The following is a 19,048-nucleotide window of genomic DNA, read 5'->3' as shown; positions in this document are numbered from 1 at the left end:
AGACCTGCAAAAATCTAAATGTTCTAGGGGGACGGAGGCCCCCCATACCCTTCGTGCGTCATTTCGTCCGCGCACATTTTTCAGGGCAATCTCTATTGGGCTCAGGGCCATCTGTAAATTAGCTCCCCAAAATCCTTAATGTTTATAAACAATTTTGAATAAAGTATTGTGTTGCTGCCAATACCAATAGTATTCTAAATTACTGTTTGCTACAGATGCTATTAAAATAATCACCACATCATCAATTGATATACACCCAACTTTTTCCTTCAGTAAATCACCTATTTAGAGTTTGATTATTCCAAACAGCAGTCTTGTCCTCTTTGGCTTTGATGGGAATCACTGAGTGTGTGTGTGTTTCAGTTCATACCTCCACTGCCGCTGGGCAGACCTGGAGGAGCTGGAGAAGGACAAGAGGATACACCAAAAGGTCAAGAGGTTCAGGGCCAAGCAGCTGCTCCTCAACAGCTTCATAACAGAGGTAAGACTCTCCACTACGGTCAGCCCAGCTCCACACCTAATGAAGTCAATAGGTGCGTTCACACCACAGTACTTTTCCCACTTTAGTTCCGAAATGTTGCGTTCACACCAAAAAGAGCCAGAACTAAAATTAGTTCATCAGAACTTTTTTCACCCCTTTCACCACCTTTTCCGTCCCTGCTAGAGAGCAGGGACTTTCGTGGGAGAAAAAGGTTCCTATGTCTGATTGGCTGGGCGGATTGAAAACCACGCCCCGTAAAACTCCAAAAAAGTTTTGTGAAGCCGCCATTTTATTATCCTCGCATTAGCATTATTAGCATTAGCATTATTAGCATTAGCCCAGCGCAGAAACGCAGAGAGACTAACTTATGGCAACACAAAAGACAACATGGGAGCGGTGGAGATGAGGAGGTGTCGGCGTTCTGGCGATTTACTCGGAAGGTGCTGGGAGTCCCAGCAGCTTCTACTGAAGCCTTCCCCAACTCCGGGGACTTCCGGCCGGGGACTTCGGGTGGCAGTATACGCCGTGAAGTGGTTTGCGGCCTGCCAGTAAACCCAAAGCAGAAGAAGAAGAAGTTCATGAGAACTAAAGAGTTCTCATGAACTAAGTTCTCATGAACCTTTGTGGGAAAAGTACTCCGGTGTGAATGAGCCTATTAAAGACTATTATGGTTCTACATTTAAAATACTAGCCCTGTTTTATCATACTAAAGTTGATTCATAACAGCCTTAATTCATAAGACATAACAGAGATATGTGAAATAGGGATCAAAAGCTGTAGTACAGGGGCACAAACACTGAACAGGTACAAGTAACAAGTATTTCATAGATATTAACACATCTAGAATTGGAGAGCTCATGTACTATACTGAAACCTTTTACAAGCTAAAAACACCTAACACTAACCAAATACCCTAAAAACAAATTCAACCCTAAGTACTAAATGGTCCCAAAACAGTATTTTCATCAGTCTAAACATTGGTTTATGCAGTCAAGATGTAATAAACATATATATGACAAATAGAAAATAATGGTAGAAATAAAATGCATTTTAGAGTGAAGTCCCAAGCATTTTATCTTCATACAGACATGTGTTTTACAATAATGAACACTGACATTAAGAGGCTCAGAAATCAACATCTTTTGAAGAGGGAAAAACCCCATGTATACAGCTCCAGATAAAAGACCATGAAAAGATTTGGCCAGTACACGCTGTCAGCAGACCTATCGTTAAACCTCCTCCCTGCTATTGGTAAAACGCCAGTCTCTTTTCTCTCCAGATGGACGACGAGCCTTTTAACCCCGACTACGTGGAGGTGGACCGAGTCCTGGACGTTTCAGAGAGCCCAGATGAAAATGAAGAGGTGCTTTGATCTCTTTCCTGGCATCTTTCATGGGTTTGAGCTTCTGCCCCTCTCCACACGCACTCCCCAGACCTGACTTGTGTGTGTGTGTGTGTGTGTGTGTGTGTGTGTGTGTGTGTGTGTGTGTGTGTGTGTGTGTGTGTGTGTAGACGGTGACCTTATATCTGGTTAAATGGTGCAGCCTGCCTTACGAAGACTCCACCTGGGAGCTGAAGGCCGACATCGACCAGTCCAAGATAGACGACTACGAACTCATCGCAGCACGCACACCCAACACTAAGAGAGTGGTAAGCAGCTCCTTCGGCGTGTGTGTGTCTGAATTCTCGTTGGGTGCTATATGGTTCCTCCCAGTAGGCGTGTGTTTGTGTGTGTTGGCCTGCTGCCTGCCTCCTCCAGATTTACAGCTCTCTTAACTGCTCTCCACAGGGCCACGTTCTTGTGGTCTCACACACTCGCGCACACACACTCGCACACACACACCCTGGTCTTGTGGCCGGGCCAAACCACTAACGGTGTGTTTAATGCTGAACAGAAGCAGCTGACTGGCTGTGGTCTCTGCCTCATCACTCCTCTCTCTGCCTGCGTCCATCTCTTTAACTGCGGCCTACTGTTTCTCCTTAACCTGTTAAGCCCGGCAGCCCCCGCAGGCGAAACTGTGTCTCAGGGCATCTTAACATTTAACAACCTATTAATGTGTCATACCCACTTAACGGGAAGAAACTCAGCTAAATGACGATATGAACAATTTTTAGCTAAATAAAACACAAGGGTAATACCAAGCCTCTGAATTAGCACTAAGCGCAAAAATGCTAACGCACTTAGCACTGAACTCACGGTAGAAATATTGTATTACTTATCGGATCTGCACAAACAAGATATCAGTGTGTGAGAGCTCCAACCCAGCTTCCGGTTCCGGGGCATGCTGGCTGCGCATCACTCATTCACCAATGGGTAATGTTTAGATGGATTTGAGGAACTTCCCTTCGATTCTATTGGCTCTAACGGTTAAAAAGAGGTGTCAATCATCAACATCGACCGAGGGGGGCCAGAGATATGGCAAATGCACCCAAATGACCCCAGAAGTGTTTTTCTTTTTGCTAAACCTCTCTAAAAAGGTCAAATGTCACTTGTTTTGCATCAATCTTGATACAGGGTACGTATTATATGTTATAGTTTGGATTCCTAAAGCTTTAAGTCTACTATCGTATCATTCAAGGGTGGTTTTCACTATAAGTCATGTTTTTTTTTTTGGACTGACACAATAATTAAAAAATGTTTTACTATGTTCAATCTGAATTTACTTTAAAATAAAAACATCTATATTGATTCTGAATTTTCTACATCCAACTCACAGGTGTAACTTTGCTTTGAGAAAAAAGATGATTAATTTACCCCTTTTTAGAAGTGAAGATATAGTCATTTGTTCTGGGAAGGTCATTTTCGAGCCTGAGACCTGAAAAACAAGCTCGGGACTTAAGAGGTTGAGGGCCCTGATGGAGCGGCTCCATAGAGGCACCGTTTAGATCTTTATTTTTGGCAAACTGTCCCAGGAAACATCTCCCTAACTATTACAAAAAGACAGACATTTATCTTTCTCCTGCCTCTGACTTTGCCAGTCAAAAACAACTTGAGTGCATGGAGAGATTCCTCGAAGACTAAACCGCATGTTAATCTATTTTTCATATAGAGCAACATATGGGAGGACGTTTCTCTATTCTGAGCCTTCCTTTCCCTGCTTACTGTGTGCTGCCATGCACTTTGGGTTGTATTAGAAAGCTACCTAATGCATCCGTCTTTTCTGCAAGAACATCAAATCAATCATAATAATAATAAAAAATCTTTATTTGTATAGCACTTCTCATACACCAGGTGCAGATCAAAGCGCTCAAAACTTCCAGTGTACCACAGTAAATGTGTTGTTCTGTAGCTGAATGACACTTGAACTGCGGTTTATTGCACCACCCCGTGTTTTACTATCACAAATTACCCTTGGATCCTTGAAATCCAATTTATCCCATCTTCAGTTTTCCAACAAGTCCCATCCTCACACCAAATATTTGATGAAGATAGATGAGCCTCGATGTTGTGTAGTAATTAATGTTTTGTGCGTCTAGGAACGGCCCCCTGCAGCCGAATGGAAGAAGCTGGAGGGCTCCATGGATTACAGGAACAGCAACGAACTCAGGGAGTACCAGCTGGAAGGCCTCAACTGGCTCACCTTCAACTGGTACAACTCGTAAGTCACCATTAAGTGTATTCTGCTCTAATGAGCTCCTCACTGCCACTGCCAGCCTGTGCATGTGACGGCCCCTCATCTGATGCTCTTAATGGGACATTAAGTGGCCCTCCAGCATGCTGGGGATTACGTTTTCCCACTGCCGCTATCCATGCACCCTGTTAGTTCCACCAACATCCTCATTTAAGAGCACAGATGCAAGGTTTTTGTAAGTCTGTGTGCATTTTTCTGTTGAATGCCCAATTCCAGAGGTGGAAGAAGTATTAAGGTATTTTTCTTAAATAAAAGTAACAATACCAGCGTGTAAAAATAGTCTATAAGTAGAAGTCCTGCAATCAAAGAACTTGCATCAAAATATACTTAAAGTAAAAGTAGTCGTTGTGCAGATTGGTGCATTTCAGAATAATACATATATATATGTTTTATAATGATTGATCATGAAAGTGTTCTCAAAGCTGGTGAAGGTGCAGCTAGTCTGAAGTACTTTGTAGACTGCAGGGTAGCTGGTGAAGGTGCAGCTAGTCTGAAGTACTTTGTAGACTGCAGGGTAGCTGGTGAAGGTGCAGCTAGTCTGAAGTACTTTGTAGACTGCAGGTAGCTGGTGGATTTACTCCAGGTGGAACTAAAGTCTGATTCAACACTTGGTTAGATTTCACATCATTCATCCAGATCTGTGAAGTAACTGAAGGTATTAATACATGTAGTGGAGGAAAAGTACACCATGTACCTCTGAACTGTAGTGGATTAGAATTAGGGTTGCAAAGGGGCGGAAAGTTTCCGTAAAGTTTCCATGGGAAGTTAAGCTGGGGAATTTTGGAAATATTAAACAAAAAACACGACATTTCAACAGATGATTTTTTTTTTAGAGTAGAACAGAACAAGTTTTAATTATTTTATTGAACAATTATTTGTTTAATTGAAGAACGAAAACAGGAATGTTGAGTTAAATGTTACTCATCCTCCCCAACCCCACTCATTAAAAAATGAACAAAAATGCACCCCCATCCAAAAATCCCCACAAAGTCCCATTCAAAATGTGAAATGAAAAGAGCCCCTCTCCCTCCAAACAGTCCCATTAAACATGCGAATCTTCCTTCAAGCAATCCTCTGCATTTTTGCTAAACCCTTTCAGTCAATAGGCTCTTCCTGGGTCTCAACATCCAACAACATGTCCACTTCCTCAACATCCAACTCTGAGGCTTCCTCTTCAGTGTCACTGTCCAGCCTGGTTGAGGAAGGCTCTGGTCAGGCTCAGAGAGCCTTAGGTTTGCCCGAATGCCAACCAGTTTTTCCACTCTCACATTTGTGAGCCTGTTGCAAACCTTTGTGTGGTCTCAATAGCCATGCAGTAAGCCGTGTGCTATGGCATGGATATTCAAGTGTACTTGAATGGCATCTGTTTGTTTTAGTCAATATTATGCTAAAATATACTTTCCCCAACTATATTGAAGTTCCCTATGTTCCCGTTGAAAGTTTCCATTTTTGAAAATTCCCGGAATTTTGCAACCCTAATTAGAATAACATTCAAATTCTCATGTAAAGTACAAGTATCTCAAGATTTTACTTTAGTACTTGCGTGAATCTACTTGGCTACTTTACACTGCCCAAGTCTTACCGTTTGAGGGTGAATACTGTTCATGGATGTTTTTGGAATATGAAGGACTCAAATCAAGTCTCTGAGTATGACAGATAATTTTCCAGCTTGTTGCACATTTTTTGCATTAGATTGCTGCTGTGGAAAACTGACCACCTCACCCCTGTGGAAAAGCAGCAGCAATAATGATCTAAAGGGAAAGATGGTTGAGGTCATGGAAGCATACTAACTTGTTGAGTGACACTGAATAGAGCTTTGTTTTTATGCTATTATTCATTCTGAGCACTTCCTCCCTCCTCCACAGACGTAACTGTATCTTGGCTGACGAGATGGGTCTAGGAAAGACCATCCAGTCTATTACATTCCTCTATGAGATTTTCAAGATGGGCATCCAGGGGCCGTTCTTGGTCATCGCCCCGCTCTCCACCATCCCCAACTGGGAGAGAGAGTTCCGCACCTGGACGGAGCTTAACGCTGTGGTGTACCACGGCAGCCAGGCCAGCCGCAAGACCATCCAGGCCTACGAGATGTACCACCGAGACTCACAGGTGAGCACACTGCGTCCAAACTGCACATCATGTGAAGGCATTCATACATGTACATCTTTTTTTAGTGGAAGAAAAATAGAGGGATGTTGGTATAAAAACAATCAATTATTTTAACAAATGTAATAAGAGAAATTCAGAACAGATACATGAGATTAAAATTGATAAAATAAGGGTTTTTATTTCTTTCTTTTAAATTCAACCACCATCCAGTCAAAATAACCTCTCTGCTGATTAGTTATTGAAAAGAAAAGTTAAATCTTTGCTGTATATATTGTGTATTTATTTCAACAAGGACCATGCATACAAATACATTAATCTCAGAAAAGAGAAAATATGGATTATGCCAGATTATAGCTAATAACTAATTTCATAACAATCAACAAACACTAAAAACATTGCATAATCTCTATCTCACAAACAATTATAAAACATGATTGAAGTATGGGTCAATAAAATAATACATAGTACAGTTAAAATATAATATAACAATACAGTTCAAAAATTGAAAAACTCAGATTGCAGTGCAATTAATGTTGGCATGACTGGTTGCTTAATATCAATGTAGTTAAGTGTAACTGAATAATCATCAAATGTTATGTTTAATTAGACAAAGAATGAACAGCCAGAGGTAAAAGGCTGTTTCAGCTCAGTTCTCGGTCATTTAGCTTGATTGATTGGTTGAATTTCTTAAAGGTCCGTCAAGAATTGCCAAACATATAAAAAGCCTTTTCCAGGCTTTCATTATACATATTTCTGTCTAAAACAAGTATCATTTGCTTGAAATGTAAAGTACATGTTTTGGAGGCTCATCCTAAATAAAGTGTAGTACATGAAAGACCTGAAGACCGAGTGTTGATGCGTCCTGTTAGCAGCTCTGTATGAGGAGGATGATGTAGCAGTACAGTGTGACTGTCAGCACATCTGAACAGCTACCCTGTGGGGGGGGCGGGGGGTCCGGTCAGCTGGGGATGGACAGTGCTCCTCTGCTGTGTAAGCTCTTTACACTCCTCGAGCTGTAAGCTCTTATTGTACAATGCGGCGGACACTCTCAGCCACTCAGTGAAACCCACGCCACCACTGAAGGAAATAAGCTGGAGTAGCCGTGTCCTTGCTAGCTGCTTGTTCCTAATCCTGGCTGAGGTAATCCTCAAGGTCGAACTGGACCACGTGTTCCTGCACTACCTGCTTACTACATGCAAGGGACAGCTACACAAAACACTTCAGGGTTACACTGTTTATGTCTGCCATCTCTAAAATGGTAATAATATTAAAGGGGGTATTCTGTTCTCTATTCTACCAGATTTCATTAAAGGGGACCTATCATGCAAAATGCACTTTTGTACGTCTTTTATACATGAATATGTGTTCCAGGGAACTCACCAAGTGTCAGAAAACACAACCCTCTCTATTTCCCTCCATACCCAAATCTCTAAAAAAGGGTCTGCAACGGATCTGATACAGACTGATCCAGATTTGAATTATTTTCTCCCTCCCCGAGGCAAGCGTTTGCGCCTCCTGCTTTAAAACAAATGAATAATGACTCTATATAATCATATGTAAGGGATAATGTGCAGCGACGCGGTCATTATGGGGAAAAGAACACCGACAGGCTGATCAGGAGCCCGACGCGAGGCGGAGGGATCTAGATCGGCATGAAGGCACATTATGCAATGTGCACATTATCCCGCTTATTACATGGCCACATTCTCAACAAAGTAACGACATGACTCCCAATATTAATTTAAATGCTTTTATGGATTTAGAAAATGATTTTATTGATTTAAAAAATAGTTAAATTGGCATGCATCCGCTAAGAAAAGTAGTCCGTTGTTACTGTTTGAACTAACGTAGCAACGGCAGGAACTGCTTCGATAGTGTTTTTGAGGAGCTTTTTGATTACAGATTTGAAAACATCGTTGCTTGCTTTAAAAGTAGCACAATTCATGATGTCAAACCTTGGGAGGTATCTAGATATCCCTGCCCTAATGCCAAAGGAACTGGCAACTGAATATGTGTCGCCGTTTGATGTCTATGTCTGGACCGCTGCGTAAAAAGGAGGGTTTCTGCCCCGTTACTTCTCTTCTTACTTCTATAAGAATAAATGTTTTTTGGCCTTTTCTCACTATTATGGAGTTGCCATGATTGTATATTTTTCGTTCAAGTAAAAACTGTTTCCCTCCCTGATCCACAGCATGAAATAATATTAAATGTACAGACTTGGACAATAAAGATGAGTCATATTGACCCTCATTCTTTCCCCTCCTTCAGGGTAAAGTAATAAAGGGAGCGTACCGGTTCCATGCTGTGATAACGACCTTCGAGATGATTCTGACGGACTGTCCGGAGCTGCGCAACGTGAATTGGCGCTGTGTGGTGATAGACGAAGCTCACCGCCTCAAAAACCGAAACTGCAAACTACTGGAAGGACTTAAAATGATGGACATGGTGAGTGGGGGGCTAGGGCAAGAAGAATCGATTCAGCGAGTGGTCGCTATTGGATATCTCTAGGGCTGTTTGACACCTAAGAAATTCCACAAACAATACTTAACTTGTCGACTAATCGCTCAGTTGGTTTTATCTGCAGAGTTTGTGTTCACAAGTTTAGTACATCACATTTCATCTTGAGTTAACCAGAAATGTGCCTTTAAGTTTCTTGGAAGTTAGTCATTGAGCTTTTAAAAAGTGACAACTGAGAGAATATTACAGTGGACATTTTGTTATTACTTTCATTGTTGTTTTATTTATTTTATAGGTTTTACTATTTCATTGTATTTATTCATTTTGCGTTGTCTTATTTGACCAAGAGGGATCATTGTTTATTTGATTTGTATTATCACACCTACTTGACCTCTTATGTCCCTGGAACTGTTATAGTCTGGTGTTATGCTGTATACGTGCTAAAAGGTTTCAATGTTTGACCTCAGGTGAATCTTTGATGTTTGCCATGGTATCAAAGCACTTTGAGCTGCACCCGGCTTGTGAAAAGTGCTTTACAAATAAAGCTTTATTATTATTATTATTATTTATTCAAACAACCTAGCAACTAAGATGGGTCAGCTGATAAATACGAAATCATTCTTTTATTCATTTGCACACTCTCACTGAGATAATTGAGCTCAGAGTAAGGTCCACAGTACATATGAATCAGAATCAAGATTATTGCCAGTACTGAAATGAAGGCTATAAGGGCATTAATATAATGGGAGCCCTTTTTTAAGTAACTAAAACGTTACTTTTCACAGTAACGCATTACTTTTTGGTGTAAGTAATCAGTAAAGTAACTGAGTTACTTTTGAAATGAAGTAACTAGTAATGGTAACTAGTTACTGGTTTTCAGTAACTAGCACAACACTGATGGTAGGTAATAAATGTGACTATACTAAAAAAAAAGTATTTTTAAGCAGTGTGCATTTTTTGGCACACTGAGTATGTTTTCTTAGCCAGATTTGTGTAGCTTTTCAAAGCTCTTGTATGGAGTTGGACAACGCCTTCATGTGAGACACTCAAACGTCCTCTCTCCTGTCTCTCCCTCTTGCAGGAGCACAAAGTCCTGCTGACAGGGACTCCTCTCCAGAACACGGTGGAGGAGCTCTTCAGCTTACTCAACTTCCTGGAGCCCGAGCGCTTTCCCTCTGAACTGACATTCATGAGTGAATTTGGAGACCTAAAGACTGAAGAGCAGGTAAATGGAGAACTCTTCGGAGAGGGGAGGACCTTCACACTTCCTGTGGTTCCTTCACTGACTGAAGTGTTAACCCTGCTTCCCACGCTCTCAGGTCCAGAAACTGCAGGCCATTCTGAAGCCCATGATGCTGAGAAGACTGAAGGAGGATGTGGAGAAGAACCTGGCCCCCAAGGAGGAGACCATCATAGAGGTAGGACTGATGTCTGAACCGTCGTGTTCTGGTGATGGTTTCCATACATCGTCATTTCATGGATATGTTTCAGAGAAGGGAAAAAAATAATTGCGTCAACCTTTTTCAGGTGGAGCTGACCAACATGCAGAAGAAATACTATCGGGCCATTCTGGAGAAGAATTTCACTTTCCTGTCCAAAGGAGGAGCAGGTGGAGGAGCAGGAGTCCCCAACCTCCTCAACACCATGATGGAGCTGAGGAAATGCTGCAACCACCCATACCTCATTACTGGTATACACACACTTCCAGTAACTCAAGACCAACAATTCTGCCACAAATAAATCTGGGGTGTCCATCTCATTTAAGTTCAGGGGCCATATACACGTAAATCTGGTCTGAAGTGGGCCGGACCAGTACAATCATAGGATGATAACCTATAAATAACAACAACTCCTTCCCTTTGTTTTAGTGCAAAAAATGTACATTCTGAAAATGTTCACTTTGAATGAACTATATCTTTGCAGTTAATATCTTCTGTCATTTCTACACTTTGCCAAGTCACTCCACTGGCCCTCTTGGACTCTCTGGTGGGCCAGTGTCTGTATGTTAGACACCCTTGGTCTACATGTTCCAAATGTTTCTCTGATGAGTTTCAATTGTCCTCCCTTGTCCAGGAGCGGAGGAGAAGATTGCGGAGGAGTTCAGGGAATCCCACGGTGGCCGGGCAGATATGCCTGACATGGCCCTCCAAGCCATGGTGCAGGCTGCTGGCAAGCTGGTGCTCATCGACAAGCTGCTCCCCAAACTGAAGGCGGGGGGCCACAGAGTGCTGGTGTTCAGTCAGATGGTGCGCTGCCTGGACATTCTGGAGGACTACCTCATCCAGAAACGGTGAGGACAGAGACACGTTTCCTCAGAGGGTGCAGAGTGTAGGGATGACCCCATTTTAATCCTTTAACAAGAACAGGCTTCTGCTGATACACGGGCCAATCAGATGAATGACAGCTGCTGAGTTCACAAGATGGGAAAATGTAAAGACATAGCAGCAGGAGAAATGTTGATGTCTGTAAAGATCAGCTGTAGCTACTCAGGTACTGACTCAAAGTATTGTAGGTCCTGGTAGGAGCTGCAACTATTAGTTGATCAACATCAAATTAATTTTCCAACTAATGGATTTATCTTTTCATTGATTTTCAGAGAAAAATAATGACTGGTTTGACATTACATTGCATTTAGCTGACGCTTTTATCCAAAGAGACTTACAATAAGTACATTCGACCAGGAAGACACAACCTTGAAGAAAACAGAATCATAAAGTACATCAGGTTTCATAGAGCCAATCGTTTCAAGTGCTACTCAACTGGCTTTAGAGGAGCCAGTCCTTTGTTAGTATATAAGTGCTTTGTTAGTAGTTCTATCGCTCGAAGTGGAGTCGAAAGAGATGAGTCTCAGCCCGGAAGGTGTGTAAGCTTTCTGCTGTCCTGATGTCAATGGGAGCTCATTCCACCATCTTGGAGCCAGGATAGCAAACCCACGTGTTTTTGCTGATGGGAACTCGGGTCCCCTTCGCAGCGATGGTGCAGCGAGCCGTTTGGCTGATGCAGAGCGGAGTGCACGTGCTGGGGTGTACGGTTTAACCATGTCCTGGATGTAGGAAGGGCCAGATCCATTCGCAGCATGGTATGCAAGTACCAGTGTCTTGAAGTGGATTCTAGCAGTTACCGGAAGCCAGTGGAGGGAGCGGAGGAGCGGCGTGGGGTGGGAGAATTTAGGAAGGTTGAAGACCAGGCGAGCCGCTGCATTCTGGATGAGCTGCAGAGGTCGGATGGCACATGCAGGTAGACCAGCCAGGAGGGAGTTGCAGTAGTCTAGGCGTGAGGTGACGAGAGCCTGGACCAGAACCTGTGTTGCTCTCTGGGTCAGCTGGGGACGCATCCTCCTGATGCTGTAGAGCGTGTATCTGCAGCAGCGGGTTGCAGCAGCGATGTTTGCAGTGAAGGACAGGTTGTTATCTAGGATCACACCCAGAGTCCTTGCAGTCTGAGTCGGGGAAACAACAGAGGGGCCGATGTTGATAGTCAGGTTTGAGCTGCTGAATGCATTATTAATGTTAGTTTTGCGTCTTAACTTCAGTAAACTGAATGTCTTTGCTTTTGGACTGTAAGTCAGATAAAACAGAAAAGATAATCACCCTGGTCTTGGGGAACCCGTTTCCTGATTCACCAAACAACAAATCGATTCATCAAGAAAATAAGGGAAATAATAATCCTTAACCCTCTGAGACCCACGGGACCGTATACGATCCCAAATATCACGTTGTGTTCAAAGCGTCATAACTTCTCAGCTGTTTGAGCCGGAGACATGCCGTGTGTTTCCTCTTAAACTACAGAAACGGCAAAAACAACTATTAAGTTTTTCATTGAGAGGCGTTTACTTATTTTGGTGAAACGAATGTGCGTAAAGTTTTAAAAGATGCGGCTAGTCTCACCTTGATTCTGGCGCATTGCTTATCGTTTTCTGTTTAATAGATCTATTCTCATCCACGTAAAGAGTGTAAGAGTCACAGCCAATCGGAGTCTGATTCAGAGGGTTGCCTGTCAGTTCCGTTGCTATGTGTACTGAAACGAGAGCCGGTATAATATAATATAATTCCACGCGCGAAAACCAAATAAAAGTTATTACGTTATATACGTTATTTTAGTGTCTTAAAAGTAGACTAAGGTATGGCAAGGACAACAAAATGACAATTCCTGGCAAAAAAACACCCATGGCCACTGCCCAAAAGAATGGGCATAACTAATGAACAGAATAAGTTAGAATCTTCTAATCAGTTCTGATACAATGATAATAAATGTGTGCAATGTTCCGTGTTGAATGTTTCTTTCAATGTTATGGTTAGCAGTTATTTTTAATCAAATGAGTAAAAAGTTCAAGCTCCATTTTTATTTATGGGCAAATATCCCCTATTATAGTGTATATAAGTCTCTAATGAGTGACATATATCATTAGCTGAGGTTGTGCTGATTTCTGGGATGTGTAAAACTTGATTATACTGTAAAGAAATGACAATTTATAAGGCACAACACAAAGATATACAAAAACGGAAATGTCCTTCCTTAATACAAGTCATTTTAAGTTGCACTTCATAGTCTTGCTTAATTAGTTTGATATGATATAGTGTATCTGGGGGAATGTGACTCCTATGATAAGCCATAGAGAAGCTTTGGGACATCTCTCTCTTATGCGGCTTTCACACCAGCGCTTTTCTGGTTCAGCTCCGGTTTCCCTTTTCAGCTCCCGCTCTGTGCACACCGCCCACTGGCGCCCCAGAGCTGCCCCTGCTGCGTCATGACGTCACCGTTTACATCGCTGATTTGCCCCACAACGGAAGCTCACAACAACAACTGCGTCGGGTCGATGATCGTGTTGCTTTTAATCACACGAAGCCAGAATAAATTGAATAACGACTTCTCCAACCTTATGCTTTGCTCCAGAGTGCCGTGGTTCATTGTTTATTAATGTGTTTCTGCAGCATGTACCGACCGCTGCAGTGCTGCTCTTCCACAGGAGTTTATTCTCCCGTTAGCTCCCGGTTAGCTCACACTGCAGCGGCCGCTCTAAAGTATTCACTGTCCGACTCACACAAGCAGCTGATGCATCTCCCCAGTTCCCCTTAGCCTAAGTGAATGTGTGTCAGTCTGAATTGACACTGTTTGGTATCACAACGCTGTTATGAAAGTTTCTCTGGTATAATACGGGTGATGTTGGCATAGCAACCGAAGCTAAACTGACTACTTGCATCCGATAGCTGCAATAATACAAAACAACACGTCTGCCTCTCTCCACAATGATGGATAACAGTGAACGGATGGTCAAAGTAAGGCACAAATAAACAGAACCACACGAAGCCTGGTTAGTGCTGCCTGACTTTATAAAGTGTGTTTATAGGCACTACTGCTTGTAGGCAGGCATGACAGTCGACCCATGTTCAGGGGAGGTGGGTTTAGTTTCCTGCACGCCTCGACGTGAGAGAGACGTAAGCGTCGCCTCTTAGCTCCAAAGCTCTTGCCTCTGGACCGACAATTTTTTGGAGCTGGAAATGAAGCGGATTCCGGAGCTAAGAGCCGGCGCAGCTCCGGTGTGAACTGGAAAACCCGGCGCTTTTCAGGCTCTAGCTCCGAGCCGGAGCTGAAAAGGCGCTGGTGTGAAAGGGGCAATAGTGTTGACTTTTCTGTCATGATGTCACTAAAATACCTCTCCTCCCGTGTAGATATCCTTATGAGCGTATAGACGGCAGAGTACGTGGTAACCTACGTCAGGCTGCCATCGACCGCTTCTCCAAACCTGACTCGGACCGCTTCGTGTTCCTTCTGTGCACGAGGGCCGGGGGCCTAGGCATCAACCTGACGGCAGCCGACACCTGCATCATATTCGACTCTGACTGGAACCCTCAGAACGACCTGCAGGTACAATCCTGACTCCCACATTTAGCTCTGCTCAGACACGTGCACAGATGGACCTCAAAGTGGGCTCGAGCACCTGTAGAAGCACACATAGAAGTATATGAGCCATACAATATCAGCATCTGGCAGTAATTACTGAAGCATCTTGCCTGATGCCTTTATGGAGAAGGTGGTAAGTGTTTGGCTTGTTAACGTGTGAGGAGAATTTACCAAAATGGACTTAATTTATTTATTACTTAAACTGTCACAAAGGTAGTTATCTTGGACATATTTTTATTTAAAAGTAACACAAATCGCCAGCTTGCCCTTTTATTCAGTTGGACCCTGCCCCTCTAGCCTCCTCTGCACGTGACTGATTCTGCTTCACTGGACCATATAATTAGTCCTCTTCTGCAAGTCATTTATCTGACTGCGTCCTCTTCCAGGCCCAGGCCAGGTGTCATCGTATTGGCCAGTCCAAGGCGGTGAAGATCTACCGGCTGATCACCAGGAACAGCTACGAGAGGGAGATGTTCGACAAGGCCAGTCTGAAGCTGGGGCTCGATAAGGCCGTTTTGCAGAGCATGAGCGGACGAGAGAACAGCAACAGCGGGGTGAGACATCATACACACCCGTCCAATATCCCATCGATAGCTTCAGGTGGATTTCTTTTGGACAGTGAATCTGTTCAGTTCACCATGAGTCAGAAAGCTATTCCAGAAGCTGGACAACTGTCTCCAGCCCAGTTGTGATTTAACCAAGCCCACTTCCGCATGACGAAAGCATCAACATAGCGTATCCCTTTACGTGTTCATGCCAGGAAATATGAATTTGACAGCTACAGTCGCTTCATAGAGCATTTTTCTTCCAAGTAGATTAAAAAAGCACTTTAATATGAAAGCGTCAACAGTTGCGCAGAGCTGAGTAAATGTTAATTATCTTTTATATGAGTTCACCATGGATTTAAAAATAATAATCTAGCAAACAATATTCAATAGTTAATTTTTTGTTTGTCACATTGTATTATATGGGATACTCTCCAACACTGTCACAGGATTACAAATATTCCATTTCCCCCGCGCTGTAAAGTTTTTGTTTTCTGGGCTGGAAAAACGATAGACCTTCACACCACGTTGTCAGACCACTCGTTCATCCTTTGTATGAAACCTACTGACGCCAAATAAGTTAAATTGATAGTTTAGTTCAAATATTTTCCATCCCATGTTTGTGTGCTCTGACGACACTAAACGTCGTCATGGAATCCTTTGTTGTCGGAGTACAGCAGTTGTCCAAGAAGGAGGTTGAGGACCTGCTGAGGAAGGGAGCGTACGGAGCTTTGATGGACGAGGAAGACGAGGGATCAAAGTTCTGTGAGGAAGACATCGACCAGATCCTCCAAAGACGAACACACACCATCACCATCGAGTCTGAGGGCAAGGGCTCTACCTTTGCTAAGGTAAAACCTGAGCATGATCCAACGACTACTGCAGTGAACTCTGCTTCCATACTCAGACATTATATTATCAGTGGAAGACGTACTCAAATCTGGTACTTTACACCTCTGAATTGTAGTGGGGTAAAAGTACAAAGTAGAAAAATGAAAAACTACAGTAAAGTACAACTATCTAAGAATTGTACTTAAGTACAGTACTTGAGTAAATCTACTTGGTTACTTAAAATCACGGATGTGAAGTTAATTACTGACCTCTTTCGTCTGCAGGCCAGTTTTGTTGCAGCTGGTAACCGAACAGACATTTCTCTGGAGGACCCAGACTTCTGGCAGAAATGGGCCAAGAAGGCTGAGCTGGACATGGATGCCATGAATGGACGGGTACTAGACACACACACACACACACACACACACACACACACACACACACACACACACACACACACACACACACACACACACACACACACACACACACACACACACACACACACACACACACACACACACACACACACACACACACTCTCACACACTAAATGTTAAATCCACCCAACAACATAAAGATATGCTTCCTAATACTTGATTTAAAGTAAGGGTGTCCCCTCATAGAAAAGGGGACATGCAGTGGTAAGTAGTCGGTATCACCACAAGCTAGCAGGAGGTAAGAGAGATTAATATTGACAGTTGGGAATCTCCTCTCTTCCTTGATTACCCATGTTTCCCTGCTCTCGTGTGTGTGTTTGAGCGAGAGAGAGTAAGCTGCTTAGCTCCACTTAACGGTGCGCAGATGCCTGGAGGGTACAGAGATATCACTTATACTACACACACAGTTACACAAGCTCGCTCGCATTCTTACACACCCATTGAGTGCTCTGCTAACAGGCATCTTTATTTTCCAGCTCTATATTTGTTCACTTTTTGTATCTGTGTTTGTCCTCCTGGTTCTGTGTTCTCCTCCTTTGGAGGGCTCTCCAGCGGAACACTTAATCCAAATCTGCCAGCGAACAAGGGCTGCTCCTCTGGGATTTCATTGTGTGCTTTAAAATGGAAATGACTGCAGCCCTCTGTGATTATTGTGGAGCTAACTACCACCCTGTTTGCACATATTAATGGGATTGCGAGTGGGAAAAAATGTAATGAATTGAACACAAATGTAATTCATTAGACAACATAATTAATGGCAGTTGGTTTGAGCCAGGCAGAAATGTTCTCAGCATCAGGAATGAAACACGGGGCCAAACATCCAATTATTCATATTCTGTACAGAAGATGCCACGGGGTTCACACTTGTCATAGAAGTCCGAATGTACATGATATGTACAAATAGGCCACTTCACAGGAAGGAAGCAGAAGGTGCTTTGCATATTGTTGTTGACAGATTTCAAGCCATCTGTTTTTTAAAACTGATTAATCAAATAAAATAAAAAGATTCCAGAAGGACAATGCATCTTGGCTTTCAAAAAACACAAACTAAATGTGCTCACCTAATTTGTTTCCAGAACACGCTGGTGATCGACACACCAAGGGTGAGGAAGCAAACCCGGCACTTCAGCAGCGCCAAAGAGGACGAAATGCTCGAGTTCTCGGAGCTGGAGAGTGAAGACGACGAACCGAGCCGACCCTCGTCCAAACCGCGACGGCCCCAAGACAAAGCCCAGGGGTACCCCCGATCTGAGTGCTTCCGAGTGGAGAAGAACCTGCTGGTCTACGGGTCAGTCACCACACTGATGCACTTATCTAATCTAAAGACACCTGCTTTTACCATGTCTCTAAATCATTTAACCCTGCTGTCATGTCCATTTCTCCCCCCTTACTGTGTTTTGGTGGTCCCGATCAAATTTGACCAGTCTGTTTTTACTGCTTTTACATAAAAACCATTAATAATCACCACATTTTATTTAACAACTTTGTAGGCTGTAAACAATGTCTCAGCCTACTGGTTTACATGAAAGAAAAGACACTTAAAATGTTTTCCAAAAACATTTAGTTTTGTGGGTGTGTATCTGATACTGTGGAGGATATCATAAGGCCTAAAAAACACCATTTTATGATTGATGAAAGTAGTTAAACGTTCAGATTTAACCCCAGCACGGGTTAAAACTAGGGCTGTCAGTCGATTAAAATATTTAATCGCGATTAATCGCATGATTGTCCATAGTTAATCGCGATTAATCGCACATTTTTTATCTGTTCTAAATGTACCTTAGAGGAATATTTTTCAAGTTTTGAATACTCTTATCAACATATGAGTGGACACATATGCTTTATGCTAATGTTTACTATCATTTGAACAATGACACATATTCTCATGAATATTAAACACAACAACCTGGAACCTCTCTCATTCAATACAAATGGTGTGTGTGTGTGTGTGCGTGTGTGTGTGCACGTGTGTGTGTGTGTGTGTGCACGTGTGTGCACGTGTGTGTGTGTGTGTGTGTGTGTGTGTGTGTGTGTGTGTGTGTGTGTGTGATGTATCGTTGGAGCTATGTGCAACTCAAGGCATATGCTCGAACCGGAGCTGCCTGGACGCTGCAATCATGTTGCGCACTATCCGTGCTGAGTGTGCTGACTTCTCCTACAATGTCCCACTGTCTGGCTTCCTGCATCAAGTCAAGTGCTCGGCGCAGTTGTGGCGAAATGTCGCTCCTCTGTTTTCATTTAAACAGCTCCTTATATCCGTTAGCGCAGCTAGCTAGCACCAGATGCTAACAACAATGCACGTAAGGTCTCTCTCTCGCTCGGGCCACACACACACACACACACACACACACACACACACACACACACACCCTCCCGGTCCTCCTGATGGCCAGTCGGTGCCTGCCGGTGAGCGTGGAAGTGTGGTCTGCCACAAGCGGGCGGCAGGAGAGGGGCTGTCAGCATCAGCTTGTAGATGATATTTTAAACTCGATGCGCTCTGAAACTACGGGGCGGCCGAGGAAAAAAAATGCCTGGGGATGATTTATATAATTGCATTAAAGACATAAAGAGGAATATTTATTAACCTGGGCATAAGAGCGTGTTTTACTACACCATAGCAGCCTTTCAGGACATGGATGCATTATACTGCAC

The 19,048-nt window shown here is 43.1% G+C and overlaps 1 protein-coding gene across 1 annotated transcript in view; it reads left to right on the top strand.

The window, feature by feature from the left end:
• The window catches only part of chd7 (chromodomain helicase DNA binding protein 7), a 114,071-nt gene that overhangs the window by 61,603 nt on the left and 33,420 nt on the right, over positions 1-19,048 (top strand). Inside the window, exons 9-23 of the mRNA XM_071206305.1 lie at positions 364-481; positions 1,761-1,844; positions 1,994-2,131; positions 3,959-4,080; positions 5,979-6,222; positions 8,491-8,667; positions 9,761-9,904; positions 9,999-10,097; positions 10,207-10,369; positions 10,753-10,969; positions 14,349-14,544; positions 14,967-15,134; positions 15,803-15,976; positions 16,241-16,351; positions 17,473-17,738. Coding sequence (XP_071062406.1) covers positions 364-481; positions 1,761-1,844; positions 1,994-2,131; positions 3,959-4,080; positions 5,979-6,222; positions 8,491-8,667; positions 9,761-9,904; positions 9,999-10,097; positions 10,207-10,369; positions 10,753-10,969; positions 14,349-14,544; positions 14,967-15,134; positions 15,803-15,976; positions 16,241-16,351; positions 17,473-17,738 — 2,421 coding nt within the window. The remainder of the gene's footprint in view (positions 1-363; positions 482-1,760; positions 1,845-1,993; positions 2,132-3,958; positions 4,081-5,978; positions 6,223-8,490; positions 8,668-9,760; positions 9,905-9,998; positions 10,098-10,206; positions 10,370-10,752; positions 10,970-14,348; positions 14,545-14,966; positions 15,135-15,802; positions 15,977-16,240; positions 16,352-17,472; positions 17,739-19,048) is intronic.

Source organism: Pseudochaenichthys georgianus, chromosome 17 (assembly GCF_902827115.2).
Source record: "Pseudochaenichthys georgianus chromosome 17, fPseGeo1.2, whole genome shotgun sequence".
Lineage (NCBI taxonomy): Eukaryota > Metazoa > Chordata > Actinopteri > Perciformes > Channichthyidae > Pseudochaenichthys > Pseudochaenichthys georgianus.
This window is presented reverse-complemented; position numbering and strand designations above follow the sequence as displayed.